This window comes from Meleagris gallopavo, chromosome 6 (genome assembly GCF_905368555.1).
Source record: "Meleagris gallopavo chromosome 6, MGAL_WU_HG_1.1, whole genome shotgun sequence".
NCBI lineage: Eukaryota > Metazoa > Chordata > Aves > Galliformes > Phasianidae > Meleagris > Meleagris gallopavo.
The window spans coordinates 26,187,037-26,205,580 of NC_139409.1; the positions used below are offsets into that span (position 1 = coordinate 26,187,037).

Here is an 18,544-nt window from a genome sequence, read left to right on the forward strand (position 1 = left end):
ACTTGTTTCTTTTTAAATACTTACTCTGATAAGGCAAATTAAAATAAACTAACTTTTTGATTTGTTACAAAGAAAGAAGGACATCTTTGTTTTATATCTTCTTAATGTATTTGGTCTTTCCAAAGTATGTATCTCTCAAGTGGTAACATTTACATAAAAGGCTAAGAACACCCCTGTTAAACTGAAAAGAAACTGCAACATTGAATTGTATTAGCAAATAATATAGGCATCACAGGAATGAATTTTTTTTTTTTTTTAACTCTTCCATTTAATACTTTAATTTAAGGTGTAACTTTTTTCATCTGAATTTGTCCTTACATTCATATTTTATTTAATGAATGCCTCTAGGAGTGCTTCTAATTTCTCTAAGGAGGTTATATAGAGATGGATTCCATTCATAGTATTCATAGCATGATAATAGTAAGCTTTGTAGATAATAACATATTTACTTGCTGACAGAACAAAATATTTTGAAAGATACGAGTGCATATATTAGACTGCCTTTAGTTTAGAGAAGCAAGTTGTGGTTCAAATAAATTGACATAGAACCTTTGCCAGCGAAACAGACTTCAGTAGCAAGTTACCCATCAACTTCCTTAACAGCTCACAAACAAGTATTTACATATGATCAGTAACAGCATTTACTTTACTTACAGAGACACACATTCAGCTTCATCTGTTTTAGTCTAATACTAAAGATTTCCCACCAGTATGAAAATATGTAATATTATATATTTATATATATATATATATAAAAATGACAGTGAATGAAGAGATTTTAAAATCAATAGATTTTGTCATCTTTAAGATAGGTCTTTCCTGTTTGTACAGTAGTAGTTTTCTGTTCACTAAATTGTTATTCAATTCCTTTACATGCAAGGCTTCAGAATAAATAGCTAATAATATAAACCAAGAGCAACAACAACAAAAAAGCTACAAAACAACAGCAACAAAGTTCTGAAAAATCTATTTCTCTGTCCAAAAGCTAATATCCTTACTACCCAACTTAAGCTGCAGCTTATGAACCCCTCCATAAGAGCCTTAACTTCTGTATTAAGAGAGAAACTATGTAGTATACTGTTCAAGGGAAATTTAATATTTTCAAGGAAAGACATTTACTATATAACACCCTCAGAGCAAAAGTGTAAATATCCTTTACTGAAAGGATAAGAAAAAAAAAAGATGACACCTTAAAATAACATTTTCTTTAATTAATCAGACAAAATAATTTAAATTTGTGTTATAAATGTAGACCCAAGACTCAGCTATAATCTGTACTCATATATACCAAGTAGAAAGCAATATCACTAGTAAATATTTAAGTTACCTCTAGAAATACATCATGGCAACTGCTGATATACTTTTCAGAGAAACCATTGTCATGCAGCACAGCCCATAGACTTCCCCTTTCAGCTCACTACAAAGACACAGTATAGAAAATAACCTGAAAGTCTTATGGTTCAGGTGCCCAAGGTGTTCATACTCATAAATCAAGTTGAAAAATGACGAGCCACAAGCCATTCATCCATGTCAAGTTAAAGACTACAAATCTTCCTTGTATGCTCAGCTGCTTTATCACTCTCCCTCTTCCTCCTTCTATAATCTCTTGCATGGTATCAAGCATATCTTACAGGAACAAGCTGGTGTTTCCAATGATACTGTCTATAAAGTAACTATAAAATGACTTCCATTTAGGGTTCAAAAAAAGATGTGGTTACATGGACAACTTTCAACTCTTCCTGTAAGTTATAGCAAGCAATAGCAAAGCTGGAATTTCATAAAACAAGTTAGTAGTATATTAACATTATGTATCTCTTATTAGATGAGAATACATATTCAAGATGTGCTGCAGTTAGACTGTGAAGGCTTAAATAACTCATCATGACATGCATTTTAAGGTAGTACTATTGGACCCATAAAACAATCTTCAGTAATTGTTTCAGACTATCACTCACATATCTACATGTGCAAGCAGGAGCCCATATGTATGTATTATTTGAAACGTCATGAGAAAATAGATTCAAAACAGATTAACTAGAAAAAGATATTTTATAATTTACATAAGTTATTGAATCACATAGCAATTGCTTTCTTCTCTCAGTCTCTTGAGTTTCTTGACCTCAAAATGTCTGCATTAGAAGAAACTAACTGCTGGTTGCTTGGTCTTGCTATTCATGTTTGCACTTTTCACTCACATAACTTCTTCATTTTTCCCAAACATACTAATATTTTCCATTTCATCCTTTTTCACTTGCACATGGCAAGTACTGCAGATGTGCCAAGATGATGATATCTTGAGAACTGTACAGTAACAATACCAAAACACACAACTCCATTTAGAATAATCAAACATTCATATTAAGCTCAAACAAGAGTTTTACTGCATAGATAGAAGAAGGGATGACTGGCAAATCTGCCAATGTGGAAATGTTAAGTAATATTTAAACACAATTCTATTTCTAGGAATGTTTTCTACTAAAATTATCTTTCTCTCAACAATGCACATTGAAACTGCTAGGCAGGCAAAACTAGATTTTTCATAATATTGTTTTCCAAGATTTTTCCTAGCACTGTTTTCCTCTGAAAACAATTTTCTCCTCTATTATTTTCTAGTATGACATCTTGGGTATCAACTATTCAAAATACTTTTGTCAATTGAAGTTATTTGAATGTTCTATTACAATGTTAATAATTTATCTTTGTATCTTTGTAAACAGTCTCTTTAGCAGGTCTTAATTATATAATTTTGTATAAAGCTGTGGTACATAGGAACACCAACAATTGAAGAGAATTCAATTCTGCTAGGCACTGTACAAACAAAGAAGTCATTATAAAACAATCTCTCTCTGTTCTGTTCTTTATTTCTCTGATGGCTTAGTGGTAAAGTAGCTATTCCCCAGCACACATAGGGAGAGTTACATTATTACCCAGTAATATAAACATTTCATTTTGTATAACACAGGAAGTAGAAAGTAATAATACCTCATTAAGAAATTTCTCATTGGCTTAGCAGATGTCATCAATCTTTTAAAATGTTGAAGCATGCCTCATTACATTAGAAACCATTTCCAATTAATATCATTAAAAAAAAAATCTTTGTGCAGTATACATAAAAGTTATTATCTCCTTCAAAATACCTATGGAAGACTGGTTGATTGAAAGCTGGCTGTTTCCAAGAGCACCATTCTCCACTTGGACAAGTCAATTAGGGCTGTGCCTAAGCACTGAGCTCACCCAAACACAGCAGTTTTTCCCATTATATTCCTTCGACATAAAGATACCAAAACAACCTTGGGAAAACACACATACAAAGTAAGCTCAAAAAGCAGATACTGTGGGATAGTGACAACTTGAAAAATCATTCCAAATGCACAGTGATGACTGATGCTGAGAGCCCACTGAGTGGCTACAGTGAATGTTTGCTGGATTTTGTGGGAAATGCCAGGCACTGATACATTTAATGCTGTATAGTATCCATATGAAAGTAGTAAATAAAGAAGCTTCTAGGGTTGTTTACGATAGTGGTAACAAAATAGCTCACATTAGCTTTTATTTTACTTGTATTCAGCAGGGGGTTGGAACTAGAAGACCTTTGAAGTTCCTTCCAACTCCAGCTGTTCTATGACTCTCTGAAACAGAACTTTAATAAAAGCAGCATCTATCTTACTCTGTAATCAAAAGCAAGAATCAGCAAGATAAAAATCCTCAAATCACATCTTACACTGATATTTTAAAAATCCTGAATTTCTCTTTTCATTCTCATGGATGTGGGCACCAGATCAAGTTCATAATACACTAACTAGAGCTCTATTTTCCATTGAATAGGTCCTCATTGCCTTCCTTCATCGTTACAAAGGACACCACCTGAACTCCTTTTCTGTCAGACAGGACTCAAATTAAAGTATCTTTTCTCATTCACTATTTTCCCTGAGACTCCACATCTAATCTGTCTCTTTAGATCATTCCTTCATAATCTCTTTAAAATCAAGAGTTTTCTATTTACTGACATAGGCTTATCCGTCTCTCAAGTTGCAATTACTGCAAAATTCTCTGTTCTTGAACATAAAAAGAAAAAGAAAAAAAGAAAAGCCACAGTGCTGAAACAAAAGAGGATATTTTGTGCTACATGATGGAGGAGTTTGGGCAAACAGGTTGACATAACCTTTGAAAAGTAAGCACTTTAACCAGAGAGCTATTAGATAGTTCATTTCTCTCCCTCCTCCTTTGTGATCACGCCTGTCTGTATGCATTTAGGTACATTTTGAAATGCCTGCTGGACTGAGCTCTTAGGAAGGATTTCTGCCCACTCTCAGGCATTTATATGATCTAGGAACAGTCAGGCAAAAACACATACAGTCATAGGCATGTAAGAAAAATAAATTAAGAATATTTATTCAGTGAAGTTCATGTATATCAGCAACCAAAGGTGTAGATGAGGAACTTTCCTCCCTTCAATTTCACTTCTGGCACTTAAGCCTTTTTAAAACAGAGCTTGTCTTGGAACATATAACACTATAAAGCCTAGATATGTTTGTTCTATCTTTGGGAAGTATAAGACCAAGAGGTTAAAAAAATCAAAGGGGTTTTCAGACCTGAGTTTTTAATCAAGAAGTGAAGGAGAATGTATTGGTCTTAAGATCATTGACATCTTTAAGGAACAAGAAAGAATTGTTCTTACGGTCTTCAGGTGAAGTAGGATGCTTTTACACAGTTCTCCAAGAGGATGGAGCCCAAGTAGAGACATTACAGCTTGAAAAAAGCTCAAAAAGAGCTCAAGGAGAGCCCTTGGCCTGCAAGGCCTGTGATGACCTTCTAGCCCCACTGGAAGCCACATAGCTCACTGATCTGACAACACTGGGCCTCAGTTCTCCCAGGAAAACTTATGTTATACATGTTTTCTATGCCCAAATCACCTCCTTGTCTCTGAATTTCCATTGCCTCCCACTTTGAGCAAGTTATTACCTAAGGATCTGTTTTTACATACCATACTGAGATGCAACCATATACATAAAATTGTAGACTTATGTGTTCTTTGGATAGAGACTGTTATTCACAAAAAGTATATTTAAAATTTTACCTTAGTTCGTTAAAAAGAAATGGGAAAGAGCCAAAAGCAATTATTATGCAGTAGACTAAGCCTATGTGATCACACACCTGCAGATAGTCCAAATAATTCAGCAGAGTTATACTGATTTATATTACCTGTAACTTGGTCAATAGTGTTTAAAATCAGTGATGGCAAAGGTATTACCTCCTGGATTTTTTTTTTATCTCTTGAATAAAATAAGTCATATCAACTCAATGCTGTATCCCCCATTTGAAGAGCATAACGTGCATTACTTCCTTCAAACTGTCAGAAGGAGCAATTTTACAGTGTGATCAAACCTTGCTGATTTTGTGAAACTCTTCAGTAATAATATTAGTACCTGTAGGCAGGCAACACACCCAGTGGTGACAGCACATCACAGATCACAGCAGCAGCTGACTTAAAAATAAATGAAGCACAAGGTAGAAATAAAAAAAAAAAAGAATTTTGATGCAGCTAGAAATGCTTATGCTTAGTCAGTTGCATGTAGAAAATGGATATACATGGTTTGCACCATGAAATAAAAACCAAGAAAAATATGCAATCTTGTTTTCAAAAGAATGACAACTATGGTAATCTTTATTTACGAATTACTACCCCTCACTGCATTACTCCAAAAGTAATGCCTCCTATTTATTTTCAGAAAACTACAATAGGTAGAAAGAGCACAAAAACATTATTTTAGAGAGCAAATTCTCAGCTACAAAAAAATTATTTTTTAACATTATCACCACCACTAGCTATGTATTTACATCAGCAATAAACAAAAGCCTGCATGTCACACTCATAACAATCTGCATCAGTGGAGGTGACCCACTGTTTCACAGCTGCTATGACAGCATCATTGCTAAGAAAACATTGCCCACACAGTCCATCTTTCATCGGCTCAAACTTCAAAGTCAGAAGGTGCCAAATACAAACCATACGGTGGATGCCAAAGGACAGCCCAGCCAGGATTGGCCACATGGTCCACTCTTCCAATTGGTATGGTGTCTGGTATTGTTGGGTTGCAAGAGAAAGGCCTTCTTCCTCTCTAGCCTGGCACTGGAAGTTCAAGACTTCTGTTCACTTAGCGCTGCTATGTAGTGGTCAGAGATGATAGTCTGTCGCGATGCCAAGAAATCCAGAAGGATCATCTCTTCCCTGTACCAGAAATCAGTGCACACCACTTTACCCACTGAGGACAACATCTGAAACTTTTTAATCAATGAGGAATTCACATTCTTGCCACTCCATGGACCATTATTTTGACTCCAGCTCAGAATGGTGACACGTCTCATGTTCACAGGACCAACCTGCTGCAAACTTTGTGGTATTCCAACGGTACCACCATCCTTTCCAATGCACTGAAACAGATATCCAGATCCACAGAGAGTTCCCTAGTTGTAATCCACCAATTTGCGCAAATGAGCAGAACAAGGCATTCTTCATTTTGTGGTGTGACTGCTGTGCATGGCCATCTGGAATGTGGCTTGTCTTTTATGTTACTGTCACCACCCATCACCTCATCGAGCCCACATCCACTGTTCAGTCTCCACAAACATTCAGCAAGCATTGATGAATGTCAATGGGTGCCATTTTTCGTTCATGGAGTAATACAATTCCATACCTCTGCTTCATACATACTTAATCTTACTTCATACAGCACCATTTTGTCAGACTATCCCTCTGCTGTCATCTGTCACTCAGCAACAAAATGTAATGGAAGGCTCAGCCTCTACTGTCATACCATCAACATCCACTTCTAACATAGTTGGCCAGTATAATAAAACAGGAGGCATTACTTTTGAATTAACCCTTGTGTTAATTCAAAATCTTAGTGTATGGCAAACAGTATAAGCAAGAACATAAGTTGTTCTTGATATGAAAAAACAATGAAAATGGATGATACAATTTAATAGAAGTTTACACAGTACTTTTTACTGAATTAGGGTACAGATGTGTATTTTTTTCTTTTTCTAATGCATACAGTGTTCTTCAAAGCTAACAGTTAAGGCAGAATAAGAATTTAATTTGAAATACTTGAGGAACCCATAGAAATCAAACAGAGCAATGAACCCAAACCAAGCAACTAATTACAAATCATTCAGCTCTGAGAGATGCAACCACTGATGAACACAACAGGTCATCCCATGCAAGCAGGGGTTCCAAATGATCTAGAGAAAGCATCTTTATTTTGAAATAGATCATTTTGTTAACACGTAGATCACAAATGATCAAGTGTTCTTGGCCTTCAACAAATATTTAAAATAAAAACATAATTCAAAACTCCATTTTACCATAATATTTTTAATCTTTCATGCCTCATGAAAGTTCCCACCATGCTTACCACTTTTCTACATTTGACTTATATGCAAAGTTTTGTAATATCCACAAATGCCTGAATTATTCAGATACTCCTCTGACATTCATATTTGTTAAAACTTTGTGAGCTATTGTTATTATACTGAAGATGAAGTCAGAAATAATTCAAAACATAGGAACATCTTAGATCCCTCCTACAAGTGTACTCTCAGTTTTGTTATTTTTCTAAATTTGCATACCATATTTTTCAGGAAATCCAGACAATCTCAATTCACATAGCCATTAATAAACAGCTCAATGTCCTGGCTGATAAATATTTTTCAACTTCATAACTCCAGTGTTTAGTGACGTGTGTCTACCTCACATCAGGGAAATCACCACCTCTTAATACAGGACATTCTGTTCAATGAATACTTTAGAACTACTATTGTCTTCCTCAAATCATCAAGCAGACAAGACACAGCAGCTCAGCTCTGGGATCTAGCTGTTTCTTCATTTTGCTGTACAGAGCCAGATATTCTGTGCCACTGAAGACTTTGCTTTGGTTTACTTTAATGAAACCAAATGCTTTTGCCCAGTGACAAGGAAAACGAAGCCAGCTGTGTATTTCTAGCTGAAGAAAATACACAGCATGGAATGCGAACATTTGGTAAGAAACCTGAAGTTTAAGGACTAACAACTGTGATCAACTACATCCATCTAAACTTCATGCAGTGCACTGGAGGTCTACTAACACATCATAATTACAGCATAAATATCCAAAAGCAAATACTCATTTTCACTACTCAAGATTTTGAGAATTTATTCAATTCAGCTTCAGTTGGAAAAGTAGAAATAATAGTAATGGCACCCATACTGTGAAATGGTAGAGATTGGAAAGGACCTCTGGAAATCATTTGGTCCAATCTCTCTTCTCAAAGCAGATTGCTTACAACACTTTCCATGCTGAACTGAAGATAAGTAAGCCATAAAAGCGCTAACCTGAACTTTACAAAATTCCTTGGAATTTTATAGGAGTACATAGGAGAACAGCTGTAGATTTAATACTTCTCAGGGTTATAACTCTAAGTTCCAAAGTGCAGAGAACAATCCCATAATTCATCCCCAACCCTAAAATCCAGTATCAGGAAACTACACCAGGTATCATAATTGCTATTTTATAAGAGAAGGAATCCCCAACTCAAACCTCATGACATCTGCAGATTATCTTCTGAGGCATTCTTAACAGAACTCACTGCAATAAGATAGTATAGAAGTCATGAAGTAGCATACACTATGACACTTTTTCAAAAACTCCTCAGAAACAGAAAACAGATGCATGCAAATCAGTTCCAAAAGCTAGTGCCAAACTAAATTTAGCAACAAAATCAGCACGTTTCTCAATAAATGGACATACGTTACATAATCATAAGGGTTAGAAGGGACCTCTGAAGATCTAGTCCAACTCTGTGCTAAATCAGGTTTCCTATAGAAGGCAGCAGAGGAAAGCCTTCAGGTGGGTTCGGAATATCTCTAGGTAAGACCTCACAACCTCACTGGGCAGCCCTTTCCAGTGCTCTGTCACACTCAAAGTAAATAATTTTTCTCCTCATTTTTGTATGGAACCTCCTGTGTTCCAGTTTGTGTCCATTTCTCCTTGTTCCGTTACTGGGAATCACTTAAAGGTGCCTGGCTTCATCCACTTGGCTCCCGCCCATTAGACATTTATAAGCATTGATTAGGTCCTCTCTCAGTCTTCTCTTCTCCAGGCTGAACAGTATCACGTCTCTCGGCTGTTCCTCAGAAGTTCCTCAGAAGGGAGATGCTCCAGACCCCTTATCATCTCTGTGGCTTTCTGCTTGACTTTCCCTAGATGTTTCCTGTCTTTCTTGAACTGAAGATCCCAGAATTGCACACAATACTCAGTACTTCACTAAAAACATGTGCCAGAAAGCACGCACACACGCACAAAAATCGAGCTGATTTACTAGACACAATCTTAGCCACACATTTTCTGGGACTTACATTGCATTCAGAGAAAGAAAAGTTATTATTGTCTCAGTTGCACAAGCTCACTACTGCTCAGTTCAGTTTTATATCATCTCCTCTAATACTTCAGCTGAAATTTCAACGCTTTGTGCTAGATATCCCTTCAGATCACTGATGAATGTTGTCCTAGTTCTATTTCTAAAACCTCCCCACAAAGAGGAGGGGGGGAAAAAGAATCAGTAATATCCAACTAAACATCCTTACTATACCAACTATACCATAAGGATACGACATCCGCTGCTAATAAAACCACAAACATTTCATACACCACTTGAAGACAACCAGTAGATTAAAACAGTATCTGTGTGATGAACTTAAAAGAAAAACACCGGTTGAAAGCAGTTAACATATACAGACTGCTGATCACTGTTTGGGATGATTTTGGCACCCTCTTTCTCCTGCAGAGAGGAGAGGGGAAGGAGAGAGAAATTAGAGACCAAGATAGTAACATACAACTTTACCAGGCTGAAAAGATATTTTATCAATTATTCTAGATGTGTGGCAATGTCTAGTTCCCCTCAGGAGAAACACAGATAGCCCCTAAAAGCCACAAGGTTACAATCAAGTGAAGTGGTATATTGCTTCATTACAAGCACAAGCTTATCATATGACACAAGTCCAAATCGTTCCTACAGGCTATTCTGTTTCCCCTCTTATTCCTGATCGAGCATAAGACTAATTTAATAAAATATAGGAAATTGAAAAGCAATACATTTTGTTACAAAGTCAATTTCTGCACAAAGATAGCCTATGTTTGTCAGACTGCAAGAACTCCCTCGGTGTAAATGAAAAGCACACAGCAAATGCAAAGGTTTTTGTTGGTTTGGGTTTTTTTTTTTTTTTTTTTGACACAAAGGAATAGTGAGAAAAGGAGTGAAAAGATTTAATTAGGCTTCTAATGCACTACCTTATTCACTCTATCTTGTCATTCACTAGAAAAGAACTGCTCTGACTTGTTTTTTAATCACATTATTGTCAAATCACTGAGGTTACAATATTAAAAATTATACAGCGAACATGCTTATACTATACTGTGGGTTAAGCAGAGCAGGGAAGTCACAGAAAGGAATACTTAAAAGAACAAATTAACTGTTCACTAGACAACATAATTATATCATACTTCTTCTAAACAAAAGTTCTTAAGAAGGGAAAAAACTTGGAGGAAACAAAAAACAACCCAGTTTTCTCCTGGTTTCATTGACTTCAGAGCACGTGTGCTATAGGCAAAGTAAACAGCAACTCCATAGCTTGTCAGGACCTTATTTTCATAATTACTGGTTAACTAAAGTTATTATACTCAATCTATGTTACTATTAACATCTTTAAATACAATCTATTAAATGGAAACAATAAAATACTGGAGAGTTTATTCTCCAAATGCCTAGCAAATGCCTAAATGCAAAATGCTACTATTATTCCTATATTTTCCTATAAACTTGTGCACCTATTTTCTCCCTTTACATGTGTATCAAGTATTTAAAAATTTGTAATGGAAACAAACCACATTTGGAATTTTTCAGTGGTTAAAGAAGGGAAAAAAAGGTAATCAGTACCATTGTGCTACTCATCTTTCAGAAGGAAGTGAAAGTTGCAAAGGATTCTCCCTTCCTCAAATTTCTCTTTTTAGCATTATTGGAAAGCCTGTCTTCTTGTTTAAATGAATTCCCTTTTAATCCTTCGCTTGAGCTGCTGTATGGATAGAGCCTCTTAAAAAATTCAGGATATTGCTGTGATTGTGAATTGATCTGTTTTCATGGCAGAAGGCTCCATCCAGGAAAGAGACCACCTTCTCAAAGTTGTTTTTCAAAGAAATGATTAATTTGCACTCTCTTACTATCTTATCATTAATTAATAGAAAAGCAAATTTTAAATAAGTGTCTGCTTTTGGGATTGACTTATTACTGTCAATGTACAGGGAAAAAAGCTAACTACCAAGCCAATGTGAATTACTAACCAGCTTTTTTCATTTCCGAAAGGAGACTTGGAAGACTTGGAATCTTACATAGGAATTAGCACTATATTAGGGAACTAAATCGCACATATTCCTCCATGTTAAGATTCTGAATTAATTTAATACACTGATAGACACAAGATAGACCTCATTAATTTTTAAAGCAAAGTTAAGGTTGAAACAGTGTTACAACTGCAATCTTTAAAACATGCACATAATTCATTAGCACCAAAGTAAAGGAAATTATCTATCTAGTGTGGCGCTGAATCCACATAGTCTGTTTGCCTTTGGCTCTTTGGTTATAAGATCCGGCATCAGTTGGATTATTTCACCTAATCCATCATTAGCTTTCACGTGTCCTATATACTGTGCAACAAACCTAAATTTAACAAACCCAACTCCCCGTCAATTACCACACTGAATATATTACATGTCAGCACACAGCATAAAGATTAGACACGCTGCGTTACATCCTTCTTTGTGAAATGCCAATATTTTTAGAGCACTGTTAACACTGCTGACTCCAACTGTAACAAATGGTCCTTCCCATTGTGAGCAGGCACTAGAGCCCTGACCTTTACTATTTACATACAACAGAGAGCTAGCAAATAAAATCAAAAACCTCAACACACCCAGAAAACACTTTACAGGTTCATAAGTGTGGGGTTTTTTAATTGCCATATTTGCTTGGCTGGTGGAACCCTGGTAAGCGACACAATTTGTTTTCCTAGAATCCTGCGCATTAACACCACTAACACATTTAACTTTCTTTCTCTGCATGCACAAAGCACACAAAAAGGTTACAGCTTACAACAGAAACTAAACATACTGCTTCTATGTTTGTACGGCATCCTTACTTACCGGTCTTCCACAGATAGACGGACGAAGTTTGGAATTCGCTCTGTGCCCGAGCGCCCCAGCTCCCCAGCAGCAGGACCACCAGCACTCCCATGCAGCGGGCTGGCGGGGCGGAGAGCCCTGGCCCACGGGGGAAAGCAGTGCTCCCCTCGCTCAGCCCCATGCCTCCAGCAGCCCAAGTCCAAATCCCGCAGCCCAACCGTGAAACCTCCTCTGAAAAATATTCCCCTCTTCAAAATTTCTTCGCAGGGAGAAGCAGGCTGGAAGCCTCTGTCTTGCTTTTGTGCATATCAGTTGCAAAGGAAAAACTGTTTAACACACGGGAACAATAGAGTCTTTGCTTGCTCTCGCTACAGCGGCTGCTGCTAGTATGGTTGCTGCTCCACGCTCTTCCATTCAGCGGTTAGTAGCAGTTTTCCATCAGCTATAAGAGAGACAGCTGTCCGCAGGGGGCTCCAGCTGACTGAGCAGGTTATCTTGCGCTGGGAGGCGGCAGCAGTCATTTACACCAGCTGGAGAGAGCGAGACAGAGAGAAACAGGGATGAGGAGGAACACAAATAACCCAGCGCTGTAATCTCAACACAGAGTGTGACTGCAAAAGCCTGGCTTCCCAGGCATCTCTCTCTGGAATAGCCCAAATGACACACACTAAGAAGAAAAGAAATCATCATCACACGTGCTTCAGAAACACAAGTCGTGCAAACCAGAACAGATAAACTGGAGCAATATTATATTAATTAGGAAAGCATCGCACACTTGTCCTGAAAGCAACATACATGCTACGTTAACCATTTTGTAAGCAACAAAAAATAAGTGGTTACTCATGCATTAAATAGACATTTAAGTCTCCACAGAGGGAAATGAAAGGAATAACAAAACAAAAGAACAACCTACAACTTTATTTGCATATTTGTAAAATCTGTTTCAGGTAATAAAGTGCAGCTCTCTACTGTGTGTGGATGTGTAAGCACATCATCTCCGTGGTAGATGAGGTCTGCATGTAACATATAATGCAAAATAACATCCCTTCCTATCCAGTAAGTATGTACACATATATACATGTATAAATGTCAACTGTGTAATTTAAAGTAATTTGAAGATCAAGATATCAATCATTTTTAAAACACACACCGGGTTTTACATATGAAAGTATTCAGGATACATTAGGCTGTCATGATGATGCAAAAACGTGCGGAGAGACAAAGCTTTTAAATTAGGCATTCTTATCTCTCCCACCCATTGCCCAACGAACAGATGCAGTAACAAGCCTAAATATCAGATTTCAGACATCTATAAACTGCAAAGCAAATGAGAAATTTTCAAGGAAACTGTTACTATATCCAAAAAGTTCCATTCAAAATGCAAGCAGCCACACACACACACACAAAAACACCACTGCAAGAGCACATGATCCAGAGTTTTAAAAGGATGGAGCTATTGTTGTTTAAAGAAGAAACCTTCAGTGAACCTCTCTTGGGACGCCTGTCATTTTGCACAACCTTCTCAGACTCAGCCTTTTCACATGCATTTGATTAAAATCAGCTATGATCAAATAATTCCCAAGTCCTTGCCTGTTTAAATATTCTGACATCAGAGCAAATTAGCAATGTTGAAGGTTGCAAATTCGTCTTTGTTTACTTTCCACTCTGTTACGCCTCTAAGAGGGAATTAAAGGCTCAGGGAGCTCTAGCACTGTGAGGCTGTGATTAAGAGAGATAAGCAAGTGTGGATTACTGTTCCTCAGCTGTTGAAAAACAGGCAACAATCAGGAGATTATAGGTTGATAAGGGATACATAGAAAGCCATGATCTTAACAAATTTATAGCATCCTGATGCAGAACTTGCAACCTCAGCTAAAGCACTTCTGGAAATAGATTTTAATTGCTCCTACTACATCATACTGCGTTCAATTTAGGAAACATTGGAAACCCTTTCACTCTAAGTTTTGTTGAGCTAGACGGAATATTGTCAAAATAGTGTCCTCTGAGTTTATAGAATTGTAGCAATTCCACAGGTAAATGCGAGGTTAAGTTATTCACGTGCACACTGTTTTTCATACCACATTGAAAGTATTAAAATATTCAACCTAATGAAGACAATGCAATCTTCATAATTTCTGAAAAATATTACAACAAATTTAAGGGCTTAAAAAAGTTTTATAACCACCAGGAAATCTGTGGCAACTTCATTGATTTGTTCAGTTAAATTAAAATACACATTACTTATACATTTGTTTGAAAATTTAAGATTAAAGATGTTGGCTTTTTAGCTGGAGATATACACCAGAGGGATAAAGATATATTCTACGGGGTGACTAGGGGCATAGGCACCATATTCAGAGTTATTAACAGCAATGGACTCTATCTAGAATTTTTATGAATGTCTAAAGAAAACCTCTGAAAATATTTCATACGTCACTCAGATCGTCCAGAAACATTATCAGGAAACAGATCATTCATATAGTTTACTCAATGAATCAAGGTAGTTTTTGACAGCAGAACAAAGCAGTATCATGTAAGAGTGAATACACATACACAAACATTCAAACATTTTCTTGTATTTATGCAACAAAAGCACATACTTTTAAATTTTTTATAAAGATTATGAAATCTAATATTTGCACACTACTCCTTATGGCTGTATTGTTTTTCTTCTAACAAAGATCAATGAAGTACAGAAAACTAATTTCACCTTCACTGGTAACAAGCTATTATGCACTTAAAACTGTTCAGAAACTGTTCAGAGAGAAAGAAAGGAGGCAAAACTGGGAATATTTCTAATGTAGATGTAACTAGTAAGGATTCTTGAAGAGCAGTCTTTGGTAAACACTCAACTCTGAGCTATGTCATTTTTGCAGCTCAAACATCCATCTTTTAATCAGAACAGGAAAACACAAGCAAGAGGAGAATAAGCAGATGCCTTCAGACACCCTAACCTATCTTCAGGAATTAGGCCTCAGACACAGGAGACCGTATATACACATTGTATGCTTCAAATGTACTAACATGAGAGTGTTGCTGGCAGCCTTTTTCATGTCAGTGTGCCCAACATATTCTGACCTATATAGTCAGTGTGCAAGGGTCTTCCCCCAGTGCAACCACAATTTCCAGCCCACAATGATCTAATTATGATCTAATGATCCTAAATAATCAATTGTTTGCAGTTTAGATGTTCCCAAATACAAATTTATGTACTTCTGAAAAAAACCTCTGACAAAGCATAGAAATAAACTACAATCAACATTAATCTCTGTATCAGTAACATAACAATGTCAGTGCTGTACCTTAGAGCGTCAACAAATGAATCTCGATAGACTTGTATTCACATACATTTACTTATTTGAGGCACTGCAACCTCATGGAGTCAGTAAACTGCTCTCATAAGTGAATGACAAGTTAGCACTTTTTTGTTTTCTAGGGAAAAATGACTGATCTTGAAGACACTCATGAAAACAAGGTAGAGTTAGTCATAAAATATTAGAATTACTTTGTTCTTGTTTTCTAGCATTAAACAGTCAAAGGATGACAAAAAAACAAATGCACCATATATTTTATTTAATAAAAAGAGAAATGAGATCAAAATACAAATTATATAGCCATCGCGTATGAAAAGTTGCCTGCCAAACAGAATCCCCCTGCTAGTACTAGTACATTCCTGTACTAGCAGGCAGTCCCATTTCATAAACCTGTCGCTGTTTGTGAAATGCCATGATTAAGAGCTTCAAGATCATCTTTTGTTCTGTGCTGAAGATGTATTTCTAGACATAGTAAAATTAAGAAGCATAAAAAGACCACAACACACATACAGCACATCAGCCTCTAGATTCAACAATACTCAATAAGATGCACGTCCAACATCTCTTCTGTCCACCTTTAACTTTGTAGCCCTGTATAAGCCAGCAACTTCAGTCTGTTCTCCTAGATGTATAGGAGACATTTTACGAATTCTTCCATTTTCCTTTCTAAATTGTCTGTGCCATTTGAAAACTGAAATATCAGAAAATTCAACCAGATTCTGAAGAATGAAAATTGTTTCATCTCCTATGTAGGATATTTAAACTCCTCCTAATCTGAAATCTGATTATGGAAATTTATATCAAAAAAGATGTTGTCCCTTCACATAGCTATGAAAAGAACAAGCGTTGCCAAAGATAAGTTGACTATCTCTCACTACCTTTCTCCAGAAAGAAGGATTTGAATAATAGACTATCTTGTGTTGGAAGGGACATGATCAAATCCAACTCCTGGTTCCACCCAGAACCACCCAAAATTCAAATCCTATATCTGAGAGCACTGTCCAGATGCTTCTTGAACTCCCACAGGCTTGGTGCTGTGAACATTGCCAATGGGAGCCTGTTCCAGGGTCCAATCACTCTCCTGGTCAAGTACCTTCATCTAATATCCAATTCCATGTCACCCTCTTGAGTCATATCACTGTCACCAGAGATCAGAAATTAGCACTTCTCCTCCACTCCCCTCATGAGGACTTGTAGCTACCATGAGGCCTCCCTTCAGCTTTCTTTTCTCCAGGTTGAATAAACCGAGGGACCTCAGCTGCTCCTCATACATCTTGCTGCCGAGACACGTACCCATCTTTGTTGCCCATCCTTGGATGCTAAATAGTTTTCTGCCTATCTTATACTGTAGAACCCAAAATTGCACAGAGTGCTCACACTGAGGCCATGCTACTGCAGAGCAGAGTTGGACAATCCCTTCTCTCAACAGGCTAGTAGTTCCCACACCTCACAATATGGTTTTGATGAGTTTCTTACAGGCAATAAACAACAGATGCCCATTTATGAGAAGAGTTCTATTTTTTAACCTATTGACCTGATTAAGTCATATTAGGACACTCTTGCATACACTCACTGTAAGGATGCAGAGGGCCCTTGGATATATCCACTGTAAACTCATACAGTGCACATCTGACTTTCAGAGAAGGCATTAGGTGTAACATGTTGCCTCATATGCTTATTTTGAAAGCTCCATCATCAAAATAACCCAAATAACTCAAATGAGCTTGTTTTCTCTCTGTCTTCCTGCATAAATTCACTCACCAAGACTTCTAGCTCTGCATTTTTTAAGACCCTAACTTATTTGTAAAACTTCTACTACAGGTGGAAGTGTGTTTAAATGATTCTCTTGAGATGAGACATTCAAGAATTTTACAAGAGAATTCCAGACAAGAATATATTGTACAGGGTCCTTGCTGGCTGTGGAGTTTTGAGCACCTCCAGTAGATTAGTTGTGGTCTATTATTTTTCTTTATATGAAAGCTAGGAAGCCTAATTAGGGATGACACAAGAAATACGATACATATGAACAACCTTTGAGTATATCATAATGTACTTTGTCTCTCAAAACCTGGCGATTCATTCCTGAATTCCAAAATGAAATGTCTTGTACAAAACTTGTAGCTGAAAAAATTAATCTTTAGGGAACCTACGCATATAGCCTCTAGGTGTCACACTTGACCATGTCATAATATACTACTTAGGGATTTACACAGAAGGTAAGAAGGTAACAGACTTTGATGTTATCCTTTCAAGGAGTGATATTATTAAATATATTTCTTTCAAAATTGCAATTAAAAAAAAAAAAAAAAGAGAGATTAGCAATTTTTTTGCCTCTTTCATACAAATCACATAATGTTTTGTTTTTGATGGACAAACTGTTTTAGAAAACAGTAGTACCACAGTATATTTTAAACTTACATCATTCTTTTGAAGAATGGATTTTCTGGACAAATTGGGAAATTTTTAAGTTACATATGTAAGTTTTGTAGAATTATGCATAACAAATCACTAAAAATAATTAAACATTTCAATGTTTCTAAATAATTACTTCAAAATCTTTGCAACAAGAAAATCTTATTTTTAGAACATGAATGATGGTTCTACATGCATAAATGCACAAGCAACAGATGTCAAGAGGGAAAGAATTCCATCCAAAGGGACCTGGACAGGCTTGAGAGGTGGACCCATGCCAACCTGATGAAGTCCAACAAGGCCAAGTGCAAGGTTCTGCACCTGGGTCAGGGTAAACCTAAGCACAGATACAGGTTGGGAGGAGAATAGCTTGAGAGCAGACCTGAGGAGAAGGATTTAGGAGTGCCGGTTTGATGAAAAATTCAACGTCAGTCAGCAGCATGTGCTTGCAGCCCAGAAGGCCAACTGTATCCTGGGTTGCATCAAGAGAAGTGTGACCAGCAGGTTGAGGGAGGTGATTCTGCCCTTCTGCTCTATTCTCATGAGACTTGACCTGGGATACTGCATCCAATTCAGGGCACCCGACAAAAGAAGGACACTGGACTGGGT

At 36.8% G+C, this 18,544-nt stretch overlaps 1 protein-coding gene across 1 annotated transcript in view; it reads right to left on the reverse strand.

The window, feature by feature from the left end:
• Positions 1–12,458, reverse strand: part of THSD7A (thrombospondin type 1 domain containing 7A) — a 192,197-nt gene extending 179,739 nt beyond the window's left edge. The window contains exon 1 of the mRNA XM_085227509.1: positions 12,231–12,458. Coding sequence (XP_085083635.1) covers positions 12,231–12,390 — 160 coding nt within the window. The 5' untranslated portion in view covers positions 12,391–12,458. The remainder of the gene's footprint in view (positions 1–12,230) is intronic.
• Positions 12,459–18,544: the final 6,086 nt, after the last annotated feature.